This window comes from Podarcis liolepis (assembly GCF_965112155.1).
Source record: "Podarcis liolepis genome assembly, chromosome: 7".
NCBI classification, from domain to species: Eukaryota; Metazoa; Chordata; class Lepidosauria; order Squamata; family Lacertidae; genus Podarcis; species Podarcis liolepis.
The window spans coordinates 73,205,830-73,219,376 of record NC_139561.1 but is presented as its reverse complement, the minus strand read 5'-3'; the positions used below and the strand labels follow the sequence as shown (position 1 = coordinate 73,219,376).

At 43.9% G+C, this 13,547-nt stretch overlaps 1 protein-coding gene across 5 annotated transcripts; it reads left to right on the top strand.

The window, feature by feature from the left end:
* Positions 1-912: 912 nt before the first annotated feature.
* On the top strand, positions 913-13,367 carry LOC310710971 (trypsin-like). Of its 5 annotated transcripts, none has more exons than XM_083512365.1 (6): positions 913-996; positions 4,749-4,845; positions 6,504-6,675; positions 10,633-10,886; positions 12,694-12,830; positions 13,127-13,367. In XM_083512365.1, the coding sequence occupies exons 1-6, from the start codon at positions 994-996 to the stop codon at positions 13,304-13,306; spliced, it is 843 nt and encodes a 280-aa protein (XP_083368491.1). In that variant the 5' UTR covers positions 913-993; the 3' UTR covers positions 13,307-13,367. The 5 variants fall into 5 exon arrangements, with proteins under 5 accessions (XP_083368491.1, XP_083368492.1, XP_083368493.1 ...); XM_083512366.1 differs by lacking the exon at positions 913-996 and adding an exon at positions 1,044-1,193; XM_083512367.1 differs by lacking the exon at positions 913-996 and adding an exon at positions 1,087-1,218.
* The last annotated feature ends 180 nt before the right edge of the window (positions 13,368-13,547 follow it).

Sequence of the window (13,547 nt, the reverse complement as noted above, 5' to 3'; positions counted from 1 at the left end):
GCAGGAGATAAATCTTTCAAACAAATAAATACATTAGCCATGGCATGCAGAAATGCGTGTGCAATCTGAGAAGGCAAACTAGATTTACAGACAGGGAGAGGAAAATAATACTGCCTTACCTTGCTGGATTTTTGTCAGATGTACTGAGATAAATTCCCACAGCCCACATAACACTTTGTGCACAGCTGTGGGCTGCATACTATGTGCTGCATGGTTCATCCAGGGGAAAGATTGTCATTCTCATGCAGATGTTATACGCCACCTAACAACTGAAAACACCCGTATCCCGGCTCTTCTTTCTATTTCCCCACTAAAATATGTATTTATCTTTTTATCTGTTTCATAAAATTTATACACTGCTTGATTGCAAAATAACCTCAAAGCAGTTTACAAAAAAGGTTTTTTTAAAAAAACTACCAATAAGAAAAATTAATAGCAGTTATCTGAGACTATAGGAAAGTTAAAAAACCAATGGACTGAAAAACAGATTAAAACTCACATCAGCTTCCTAAACACCTTTCTACAGCATCAGCAGGAAACATTTGTGTGACTGTCAAGGCAAGCTAGCCTCCATTGTTTCCTGCTGTGCTCCGGTTGCTTATGGAATTCACATAACCACGAGATGTTACAACGGTCATCATGTTAGATGCCTTCAGATGCCTAGATTTTTTTTAAAAAAAACACCTCCCCATAATAACGAAGGTGGTGGCTTCTGTGATGGTCACCTTAGCTCTTCTGCATCGTCAGGACCAGGAGGAGAAGAAAGTGTTTGGCAGGGCAGGATAGCATCACAGCAGGGAGATGTGGGCAACTATATATACTGCGCAAAGGGTGGAACAAATTGTGAACTGGAGGCAGACCTTTTTGGAGATCTTTCTCTCCGGGTGGCCTGATTCCAAGCAGTGCTAGAAAAGGAGCCTGACAACGGTTGCAGGTGCTTTGGAGATCCCAGTACACAAAACAGAAGGAGCAGGATTGCTCTGATAGTTGCGCATGGTAAGAAGCCCAAGGGAGTTGCCCTCCTTGTCTAAACATGTGTGGTGGATAAACACAGGGCGATTGATCAAGGGAAGATGGGCAGATAAGGCACATTTGACTCATAGCCCAGGCAGCAGTGGCAGCAACCGCAGACGCATCTTCTTACTGCGGAATCTCTGCGGCTGCAAGGGCTTCTTTCCTCCCAGGACCTGCAGGTGACTATGCCTTTGTGTGAGTGAGGTGAGGAGCTGGGGGAAAACCCAAAGGCAGCAAGTTGAGGGGCCCGTCCAGGCCAGTGCTTTCTTGCGGGTGTATTTTGAGACATGTTCTTGACACAACCGTAGTGCATTAGTAGTGGGCTTATTCTGCTTTTATTCTTTATTCTGAGATGCTTGCCCAATGCCACCATATCATTATTGCTATCTGGAGGGGGCATAGTGCAACAAAAGTGGGTTCAGGGACATTTTCCCTCTTGGATTCCGTCCCCTGTTCTACAAAAAGAAAAACTCTGCGGCTTTGAGAAAATAATACTGTTTGAGAAATTCAAGCATTCAAAACATTTGCTGTAATTTCACACTGAGAAATGAATTATCGCTTGGAATAATCCCAAACACACACACACACACACACACACACACACACACACACACACTGTAAGATGGCAACTTGTGTGCATTTAACTTTACACACATGGTGAAAAAGGCAGGGAGATTGGAAGGGGGCAGGGTTCTAGGAAAAATGACTTTGAACCCAATGGGCTTTGACCATAAGCGATTTTGGCTTTAGGTGCAATGCCTGGAACGTAACGCCTGCGTAAGGTGCAGTCTTACTGTATATAAAATCTTGCTTTTCACTTAAAAGAGGGTAGAGCAGTCAGGAAAGGCCAACCTGATAGTTAGAGATAATGCAGGAGTTTCAAATGCATATTTCTGCTATTTGTATAATCAAGGCTGCTGCATCGATGGAAGTGCATCTCTGACAAATAAAACAAAATCAGCATTTTTTATGGATTTCTGCCAAAAGATTTGACATATGCCTTTACTCCAATTTCAAATGATATATTTGGAATAGAGCTGTGACAAAAACGTCCCCCAATATTTTTTTCAACCATTTGTCAGGGCGGGAGACGAAACTCTTCTGAAAAGTTGTGGTGGATGTGGGGGGAGAGATGTATCTGAAATATTGAGGAGGAGGTTGTTTCTTACTATACTTAATCTTAGGATATTTCCCCTTGTTGTTTTTTTAACTTTCAGATTTATAGTTAGGTGTAGGCAGATAGGCATGGCATGGCCAGAACGCCTTGGAGGGCCTAATTAATCCCACAAGCCGTAGATTCCCTCATGTTAAACCTGCTTGGATTTTGAGATATTCAGGGGAGTCTCTTCTCTCAGTCCTGACGCCCTCTCAGGTATGACTGGAAGGGACGCAGGAAGTGGCTTTCTCGGTAGCTGCGCTCAAACTTGGGAATTCCCACCCTAGATAAGTCAGACTGGCTCCCTCCTTGTTGTCCTTCCACTGGCAGGTGAAGACCTTATTTCAACAGGCTTTTGAGAATGGACTGCTTTTCATGAAAGAGCTGGTTCTGTGCTGTCTTTATTGTATAGATCTGCATGCTTTTTTTAATAGATATGCTTCATTTAAAAAAATAAAATAATTGTTCCCCCACCCCCATATTTTTAGCTGTTTTTCTTTTATTTGTAAACTGCCTCAAGTACCAGGCAGGATATAAATAGATATAATTTAAAGAAATAGCCTTTGCCACTCAAAACTGAGGGAAGTTCTCTTTGCAGCCACTTTCCAGAGGCACTTCTTGGGGTATCTGGGGAGTTATAGCATGTTGCATCGCTTTGTGTTGCTCCCAAGGCATTTTGGGGTTTGTGGTCAGTGGAAAGCAGTGCCAGGCTCTCCCAACAGCTTCCTGTCCACTGCAGAAGGGACAAATCACCTCCCGAAATGTTTCATGGGGAAATGCTCCCCCCCCCCATTTTTCACAGGGAGGGGCAAAATGTATTTTTGAAAAGAGAAGGGATCTCATCTCATCTCATCTTTGCTTTGCTTTGCTTTGGAATTGAATCCTCTTTTCTGCTTCCAGCATTTTGATATTTATAAGACTGACCTCAACCCACCCACAATCCTGACCCCTTGCTCAGAGCTTCCCCTGTTTGTATTTAATGTCTTCTTCCTTTCTTTTCTGTGTGGGCCTTTCTGGAAATCGTGTTTGACTCATCAGCCTTCACTCAACGGGCCCCACTAGCGCTTCCATGGTGTGGGGATCTTAGGCTGGTATTCAAAGCTAGTCCTACTCAGAGCAGACCTGCTGGTGTTAATGAACTTGGTCTCATTCATTTCCCTTGGGTCTACTCTTGAGTAGGGCTGCAGTGACTACAGTCCTTAGATGTCCTGCCCTGTAATCTTTAATTCATCTGCTGAGAAAGAGTGATTAAAAAAAAATGTTGTCAGGGTCTGCAAGTGTTCCCTTCCAATCTTTCTTTCTTTCTTTCTTTCTTTCTTTCTTTCTTTCTTTCTTTCTTTCTTTCTTTCTTTCTTTCTTTCTTTCTTAGGTGGCCAGGGGGTCTCATTGTTCAGAGGACAAACACAGAGCCAGATGTGCTTTGGCTCAATAGTCGGTGGCTCCTCCTCCTGCTGCTGCCACCGCTGGCTGGGGGCAGCTTCTTCCGTCTTTTCCTTGCACATCAGGAAGAGCGGGAGGATGGAGATAGCCAGTCACTGGGGCCTCGCTGCCACCACGTTCAGTTCCACACACCCTAGCTTTGCACCTCAGGACATCGTGTGATGTCATGCACGTGACATCAGGACATCATGTCAGGCCCCCACAATGTTTTTGAGACGCTGACGCTTCTGCATCCTACATTTCTTCCGTTATGAAACCCAGCGAAGCATAGATGTGTTTCCCAGGAGGTTGCCCATCAAGGCATTGTTCAGACCCAACTAGCTTTTCTGCAAGGTTGTGGCTTCATGTATGGGGTGCGGGTCTTTCCTGGTTTTCACCCTCCAAATGCTGTGCATTGCTTCTTGTTTTTAGCAGTGGAACACGTCTCTCCCAGTCGGAAAGAAACTTTGACACACTTCTGGCAGAAGGCTAGTCCTACTCCTTTGCATTAAGTTGGGATGGGGATGCAGGGCCATTAACACAACACCCCACTGAGGGCAGTAGTGCTACTTCAGTAGCAGCAATGGGGAAAGCTTTTAGGGTGGTCTTTAAAGTCCCCCTGCCTCTGTCCCTTCTTTCTCTCCAAATTCAGATGTGTGAATTGATGCTCACACTTTGTAATTAGTGCCTTGCTCTGGAGCACAGTGATGATAAGATAACTGGATTGAAGCCAAAGAATTCAGATATAATGCAAGCAATTCAATTTAGCTGGGTTGTAGATCAGACTGTGTTTAGCTGGTAGTGTTGACGTTCTTTTGTATTTAAGCCAAGACAGCTGCAAAGTCATGGGGGCCCAGAAGTTGCTAGAATCATTCAGCTCGCCATTCGGAAGCATGGCAAAATCACCTTAACCTCAGTCTCTGCTGGAGGAGCCAGCTCAGACTGGCATAGTAAGAACCATACCAGGACCAAGGGTCGCAGTCAAGAGTTTCCTTCCTCCTGATTCCAGGGGCTGAGCATCCGCAGGCTGGTTGTGTGGGCGGGTGCAGAACCCACATAACTGGATCCTTCTGCTTCTAGACAATGTCAAGGAAGGTGGGGCCAGCTTGGATTTAAGGGTGATGAATTCGGTGACAATAAACTGCTTTCGATCCAACAGCACCGCCAACAACAAGACAGACACATGCAGGTGGCATCTACTCCCTGCAGGGCCATGAGGCTTCTGGCGATGGTGGTTCTTCTGCTGACTCTTACAGGTAGGGAAGTATCACCTGGGCATACGGCTGAAAGTATGGCTTGAAGATCAGGGGTGAGTGCATGTCCTTCCTTCATATTTCCAAAAATGGTCCTGAGGAGATAGGAAAATGGCATGCTTTCTGCAGCAAAGCACCGCCGCTGGTGCCCCTCTGTAGAGTACCCTCCTTTGTCCTTCTTACCTGGCATGCATTATTGTTTGCTTGTTTTTTTAGGCACCAGGAAAAGAAGACCTTTTTGTTCTCCCAAGTTCTCTCCCACATCACTTTTAGTGCTTTTACAACCTTCTAAAGGCTGCTGGACTCTAACTCCCATCAGCCCTAGCCTAGTTAATGACTGGGAAGGATGGGAGTTGTAGTTCATCAACATCTGGAGGGTGGCCAGTTCCTCTTCCCTATTTTATACCTTTGCACTTAATTATTCCTGCCATCTGCTTCAAATTTGTTCTTAATTGCTGTGCTTGCATAGGCTTTAGCTGTTTAGAGTTTTTAAAAAATAATTGTTTTTTGGAGGGTGTTATCATGTAAACTTTGCATTGTATTTTGTCATCAACCCAAATGATGATGATTAATACCCCAGCCACTCTGGGCAGCTCCCAGCAGAATAGTAAAAACATGATAAAACATTAAAAACCTCCCTATACAGGGCTGCTTTCAGATGTCTTCTAAATGTTATGTAATTACTCATCTCCTTAACATCAGATGAGAGGGCATTTCACCGGGCGGGTGCCACAACCAAGAAGGCCCTCTGCCTGGTTCCCTGTAACTTTGCTTCTCGCAGTGAGGGAACCACCAGAAAGTCCTCAGAAGAAGGTCTCAGTATCTGGGCTGAGCGAACGCGGGGCTCATCCAGACTTCATTTTCTGCCTCATTTCTAGGCACAGGTTCGAGCTTTAAAGCTCCTTCTCTGAGCACTTTTTTCTTTTGCCCCAGTGTTTCCCCCGTGAAAATCCGCTGTTTACAGCTGAATCAGACCAAATTGCTGTTAGTTCCAATTCAGCTTTAAGGAGCAGGTTTTCCCAGGGAAAACAGTGTTGCAAAAAATAAAAGTGGTTGGACTTTGAGCTTTAAGGTGCATATCTGTGCTTAGCAAACATGAAGCAAAACGGGCGTGTGGATGAGCCTTTATGGTTATGAAGGCGGTGTTCCATAAATGTAATAGATAAATAGATTCTGAAGCACTGCCATAGGATTTCTATACATTCATCTGGGTTGGGGATCAGGGACGTCAAACCTGGTGACTCAGTGTGGTCTATCCAAGCCCTGGGACTTTCTACAGGTCATGTCCCTCTCGCTAACCCTGCTCCTGGAGGGCTTTTGGCTGACCTGGTTGTGTCCTTGCTTGCCCGGATGAAGAGAAGCATGCGTAGAGGGAAGTGCAGAAACAGCTGACTTTTGCAAGGCTGGAAAAATTGCCCTCTACACAAAACACAGAGTCGCATCTGTAACTCCACCCACTTTCACCTTTGGCCCCAACCACCAGCAGCATAATGGCATACATGGAAGGCTGCCCATGGGGGAATGCAGACCTCAGGCTGAAAGAGGTTCCTCTCTCTTTTAACCAAGCTGGGCTGGTGGCTGGGATCCTTGCCGCTTAGCCAATGTGACATCGCTAGGTATGGTGGAAGCTATCTCTCACCTTAGCTGGTTTTCCTCTGCAGTTGCTGCGCAGGATGAGTCGCGGATCATCGGAGGCCAAGACTGCACCCTAGGCGAACAGCGCTACCAGGTTGTCCTCTCCAATAGCAAGAGAAATGGGCCAGATATTCTGTGCGGAGGCGTTCTGATAGACAAGTACTGGGTTCTTACCGCTGCTCACTGTAACCAACAGGGGTAAGGAAACTCAAGATTGCTGATCCTGGGAGAAGGGCAAGGTGGGAAGGGCTTTGGGGTTATTAGCATCTCTGGAGCGGTTTTAATGTTGCATTGTAGCCATTGTTGCAGAAATGGAAGGTGTATCTTACAGGGGAGCTTTCTGTCCACTTCCTTCCCTCCACAACCCTCTTAATTGCCCCCCCTACTGCGGTACCATACAACCCAGCCCACAATGTTCTCCTGTTCTTATTATTAAATAGGTATCAGACTGCGACCTGAGATGTCTAGGAAGTTTGCAGGTAGACAATCCTGTAAATACACAAAATCTAACCCACCCACCCCCAAAAAATAATTATCCAAGGGGATCTTGGATGACCTTTTCCCACTATCGGTTTCCTATACATACACAAAAACAGCAGGTATTGCTCCAGAAGCCATCTTGTGGTTGTAAAATGGAACGGTGGGACTATCAGGGCTTTAATCTCAGACGAGTGAGTGGGAAGGAAAATGGTTTTTAGGTGCGTGTGACACTCCAGTGGTCTCAGATCTTGGCTGCATTTGGATGGTCATGCCTTAGGAACCCTTCAATGAAATGTGAAAATATCCAATCAAACCATGGTTTCCTGTGTTGCCCAAACCGAGAAACTATGCAACAAGCTGGGATATTAAACCACAGTTTAATATCCTGGCTTAAACAAAAGCTCTTAAGTATAGTATTCTGCTTTGAATTAAAAGGAAATCATGTTTAATTGGTGGCTTCTGGATGCTATGAAGAGGAGAGAGAGGGAGCCGCATTGTTTTGCTTCTTCTTTTTTTACACCTCAGCCTATTAAAATTAGATTACCGGTAAATGTGGCTGCTATTATCCTATATGCCTGGAATTAAGTTCTATTGAAGTAAATAGACCTTCTTTCTAGTGCAATGGGTGAGGTGACAAGACCACCCCCGTCCCCCAACCAGGTACAAGATTGAAGGTTTGATAGGGGATCCACTGTTCCATCCAGACTAACCCTCTAAATCGCCTAAACTCATAACAATGTATAAAAAGATTTATAGGCCGCTTAATGGCAAAACTCTCTAAGAAAAGTGTAAAAAAAACAAAAACAAAGTATACACACAATAAAACAAGTAAAAACAAAGATGACTATGAGAAACATAGATGACTAAATTATATGCCTGAGTAGGCTTGTTAAAATATAAAAGGTGTTGGCTACAATGTAGCCAGGGTGTGCATGCGCGTGCGTGCGCGCGCGCGCGCGCGCACACACACACACACACACACACACACATATATATATATATATATATATATATATATATATATATATTCCATTCTGTTATTTAATGTGGATAGTAGCTTCCTGTAACTATTAATTGTTCATACTGTTAGGTTGTTGTTGGTAAAATAGAAAGGAGAATTCCCTGGATGCCTAGATCCAGGTTTGGGGCAAGTAATCTTTGATGAGAGGGCCCCAGCAGAGATTTGAAATAACAAAACATGCAGCAAAACAAAGCATGGAAATATAGGCTATTAAGACTTATAAAATATCCCCTTCTATGTTTCTTCTAAAGCTCCCAACTTCCCTTAGCGTAGAAAGAAATCACACATTTGGTAAGTTTAAAATTGTTTACTTACAAACTCTTCAAAGGTCAGATTCATGAGTTTGTCTACACAGCAGCAAGAAAAGACAGGCAGCAAACCTTAGGCTAGTTTCAAAGTGGTAGATGTTTCTAAGTTATTTGTATAGAAACACAAAGATGGCTTACTAAGGCTACGTGGTCTAAGCTTGCAACATCCAGCTTAGACATCCTTACTGGTAGGTTCACATGGTGGAAAGTGGGAGAACAAAGAGTTTGGTAATCTGTGCTCCCAAGGTGATGGAGAGCGACCTAGCTAAGCCTGTCAGGACAACTTACTCTATGGTCTTAACCCCTTCATGTATTAAGCACATTGGTTATATGAGGCTGATTTATCCCACACACGTGACGTTTTCTTTCCAATCACTATCTTCTCATACCTTCCCCTCCTTCAATCCAGATTTTCTCATAACAGGGATGCTCTGAAAAGGGAAAGGTATAAGGAGATCTGGGCAGAGGGAGAGGGAAGTGTGGGGAGGCAGTGATTTGGAGGAAAACATCATGTGGACAATGGAGAATTAATAGAGGCACAGGAAGCTTGCCTATACACTTCAAACAGTATGGATGAGACTACATACAAAGAACAGCTGTACGTGGCATAATCTTTGATTTATTGGGATCAGCTGACAGCCGTAGAATATGCCATCCTCTATACTAATCTGTCATAAACAAGAGCAGAAATGTGAGAGCGAGAGCATACACGTCAGAGCGAGGAGGGTCTGACAATTAACCAGGAAGATGATGCCATCATTCCTGCTCTGGAAAAAATGCCCTTCCTCTTCACCACATTCCTACTCTGCTACACCTTGGTCAAAAAGGATGATGAAGCATTTGGAAGACAAGTCTTGCAGGAAACGGTTTACAGAAGACCTCACCATGTTTACCTTGGAGAGGGAAGAGGATTATCGTTTCCTAAGACGCTACCATAAAGGGAGGGTGACTCTTTTAGCCTTTTAGCTGGTTACCCACAAGGAGACAAGAAGTCTTGGCGCCATACCTTCCTCTCCTATTGCCTCACTGGAGGGCCTTCCATGAGTCAGTGTTATTTAGTGCTCAGATACTTCATGTGTATGTAGTCATCAGGTAATCTGGACAGAACAGTAATCAGAGCAGTAATCTTGCAGATCATCTTGTAAACTGAGCAATTTTTTTAAAAAAGTTCCTTACTCATGGAAATGACTCAAAACACACTTCTCATGAGCCTGCCCCAACAGCAACAGCGGTCCAAGGAAGAAGGATCCAGAAACTTTCTCACTTAACAAACATCCTTCAAAATCACTTGTCTTCCTGTCCCCATGGAAAATATATCCTTATAGTTTCACTTTAAAAAAAAAAAGTGACTCTCATTAGGTTTTTCAGTAATGAAGTCTGAAGTTCCACTTTATTCATTATTATTATTATTGATTTGTTAAATTTCCATCCTGCCTTTCCTACAAGGAGCTTTATTTTATCCTCACAACAATTCAGTGAGGTTGTTTGGCGGGAAGACACTTCGCTTCATGGCTGATTTGGGATTTGAAACCTGTAAATACCACACCAGGCTTGTGTTACCTATAGATAAATCTGTCTATTTCTCTATCCCATGGGAGAGGAGGGGGAGAAGGTGTGGCGGTGAAACACTGGTACTGAACACATTACTTTGTGGGAGAACTGTATTGCAAAATCTGGAGGAAAATGAATTTTGAGGGATGACTCTGTTTTGGTTCAGTGCGTTGTTTCAACAACTACAAATCAAGTAGATTTGCCTTTGAATGTGAACTAAACCAAACATGTCCACCTTTCATTAGATGCCAGGAGTGGACACCCACCCTTCTTCTCATTCTGAGCAGAGGAGAAGTGCAAAGAGTTTCTCTCTGTGAGCAAGAGGCCACCATTTTGTGTTATGCTACACACCTGCATGGCAGCCATTTTGTAATTGACACTAGATTATCTCCAAGATCTCTTCCAGCTCTGATTCTGGGGTGTTATGGAAAGGTCAAGTGATTATCCCATTATTGTGGTTGAAATGCTTCCTCTCTGAGGTTCAGTGCCCTGTGATTTAAATTTTCATGGAGAACAGGCCTACTCCTCTCTGTGGCATAGCTGTCAACGTTTCCCTTTTTTTAAGGGAAATTCCCTTATTCTGAATAGGATTCCTTAAAAGAAAAGGGAAAAGTCGACAGCTATGCTCCGTGGCTGGCCACGTCTACAAGAGGTGGCTGCTCTGCGAGACAGGACAGAGGTCTAGATGGGTCTTTGGAATGGTTTAGCAGGACTCTTCTTAGATTTATGTTCTTACGGCTTTTCTTTCTTTTCTTTTTCTCCTCCCCCTCTTCTTCCTGTTCTCATCCTATGCAGGGTCATCCACACAAGGATGGGTGATCGCAGCCTCAGGGCGAACGAGGGCTCGGAGCAGTGCATCACATCTGCACAGAAATTCCCACACCCCAACTACAATCCCACCACACATGACAGCGACATCATGTTGATACGACTGAGCAATCCCGCCTTCATCAATGAATATGTCAGGCCTATTCAGCTGGCTACCCAATGTGTTCAGCCAAACACTCGGTGCCAGGTGTCAGGCTGGGGGACCACAACAACCCCTCAATGTACAGTAGATAATTTTCAATACATACCAGGGGCATGGATGTGGTGGGTGTAGAGTTGATGGCCACAGCCTGCTCATGCAGTCTCCATCGCCACATTTTTCACCTGCACAAAGCATTATACCTCCCCACTATTTCTCATTCGTATTTTCTCTCTGCCTTTTGCGCAACTTTTAAATTTTCACCCTAATTGTCACGCCCTGCCCCAGATCTCCAAGTATTTCAGCGTCTGTCGCCCAGTTTCGTTTTGTTTCTAAGAATAATCATCAGTTAATCACTGGGGTTCATTAAATGTGTGGAAATTTGCATGTGGGTAGAAAAACGAAAGTAAGCAACATACTTTATAAATTATGCATGACGCTGAAGAGGTATTCTCCTAATAGGGAGATTCCCTCTTGAGAGCATTCCATCCTACGATTGTCTCTTAAGATGCATTCCCTTCAAGATGCATTCCATCTAGAGAGAAAAGGTATTCTTTTCCAGGAGTCCTCCTTAAAAGAGGAGGCATCCCATTCTGTGATTCCCTCTTAAGCTGAAGAGGCATTCTTAACAACCTATGTGAAAGTAAAGTGTGGTGCCTCTTTTAAGATGGCGGTTGTCATCCGCAGGTTTTTTTATTAATATGTGTAGTTTTAAAAAATGAAAAATATGCTGGGTGGTTTTTTGTTTTTTTTAGTAAATTAAACTTTTTCTTCATTGAGTAAACTAATGTATCAATTAGCCACAACGCTAATTATTTCCCTTTCATATCTTCTGCTATAGCCATTCTCTCATATTTCAGAGTGCTTCCAGTCATGAAGGGGTTATTTCAGTGCTGTTAAAGAGTCCAGATTCAAATTTACCCAATGCAAAAAACAAAACAAAAAATCCTTCTTGGTGTGAGGCTCTGATTTGCTTTGCTTCCCAATTTCAGTTATAGTTTTTGAGGGTCATCAAAGTCTCCAACTCGCCATCTTGGTACCAAGTACCCTCTGGCTCTTGACGTTATCAGTCATCTGCCCTAGGTATGCAGAAGAAAAAAGAGAACCAATATCCTGACTGATCTTCAGAAGAGAATGACAGCATTCCCTTTTAGGGAAATTGCATATCTATCTATCTATCTATCTATCTATCTATCTATCTATCTATCTATATGGAATAAATTAGCGTGCCCTGTGTAGTCCTGCAAAATGGGTTGTGTTCAACGTTAGTCCTCTACTCAGAGTAGACCCACTGATATTAATGGCTATGATGAACTTCGGTTCATTAATTTTGATGGGTCCAGTCTAAGTAGAAATTGGTTGGATGCAGTCCAATGTGTTTATTTACCTGTATACAGGTAGGTGGAGCTTCAGCATTAAACTACCAGCTACACCAAACGTCCAAAGTTTCACTGCTCCAGATCTCCTGGACTGCATCTATATATTTATTTGCTTGAAGTTAACAGAACACGATGACTAACAATCAAAACCAACAGTTATTTATATTTTTGAAAGTTGCTTGTTCACTATGCCTCTTGAAATATTATAACCACATTGAGCATAGTGGCTCCTGAGATCAAGAAGGTTCTTGCCTGTGTTTGGATACAGTTGGATGCCATCTTGAAACAAGGCTGAATCTTTGAAAACTGCATTGATTTTAACCCCTGATTTCAAAACTGCTCTGATTATTTGGTTTCTTACCATTCCCGAGTAATGCCATATAGGAAGTCGATAGTGAAATATAAAACGATCCACGGGTCAACTTAGGCTGGGGCTCATGATAAAAGTGGTGGCTTTTTCTCCAGTGTCGCCAGCACCTCCATAAAACCATCGGTGTTCTTTGTTTGCAGCACAGTTTCCTGACATCCTGCAGTGTGCCCAGGTCTACACAATTTCAAATGAAGAGTGCAACCAGGCATACCCCAATGGTATCACAGAAAACATGTTGTGTGCTGGTGTGAGCGGAGGCGGCGTAGACTCCTGCCAGGTGAGAGGCTTTCCCCTATTGGGCAAAACCCCCCACAAAATAATAAAGATGTTTGCCAGAACACCAGTTCAAAGCAGTTTCAGGTGCTCCATACCTGGGCCCTTCAAAATGGCGCACAACGTCATCTTCCATCCCTGGTGCCCATCAAGGCCCCTGTCGTTTTGGGGAGGAGAAGCTGAGGGAGTTTTGGCTTTCCTTGTTGTTGTTGTTGTCCTTTTCTCGTTGCTTTATCTTTTGATTCAGGAGTTTGGGATATAAATACTCTAAATAAGTATGTGAATAATTCTGCTCGGCAGGGCGACTCCGGTGGGCCCCTGGTGTGCAACGGGAAACTCGAAGGCATCGTCTCGTGGGGGATGCAGATCTGCGCACAGTCTGGCAAGCCCGGGGTCTACACAAAAATCTGCCGATTCATCGACTGGATTCAGAGCGTCATACGGAACAACTCAGTCAACCGTGCTGCAGACACTTGTTAGTGCCATGGGGAGATGCTAGCGCCCTGGGACCTTGATCTCAGAATAAAGATAAGAAAGCCGAGATTTATTGCCATATTCTACCAGCCATTGGGAGGGGTCGCTATTGTGCTGTGGCTTTGCCTCTCCTTGGATTCCCTAGCGCTTTGTGTGCCTCAAGGTTATTTACGTACAAAAAAGACCCACAACAAAATGTTGCCGCGTGTGGAGTGCTCCCTCTTCAGGATTCTAGCCACTTCATCCC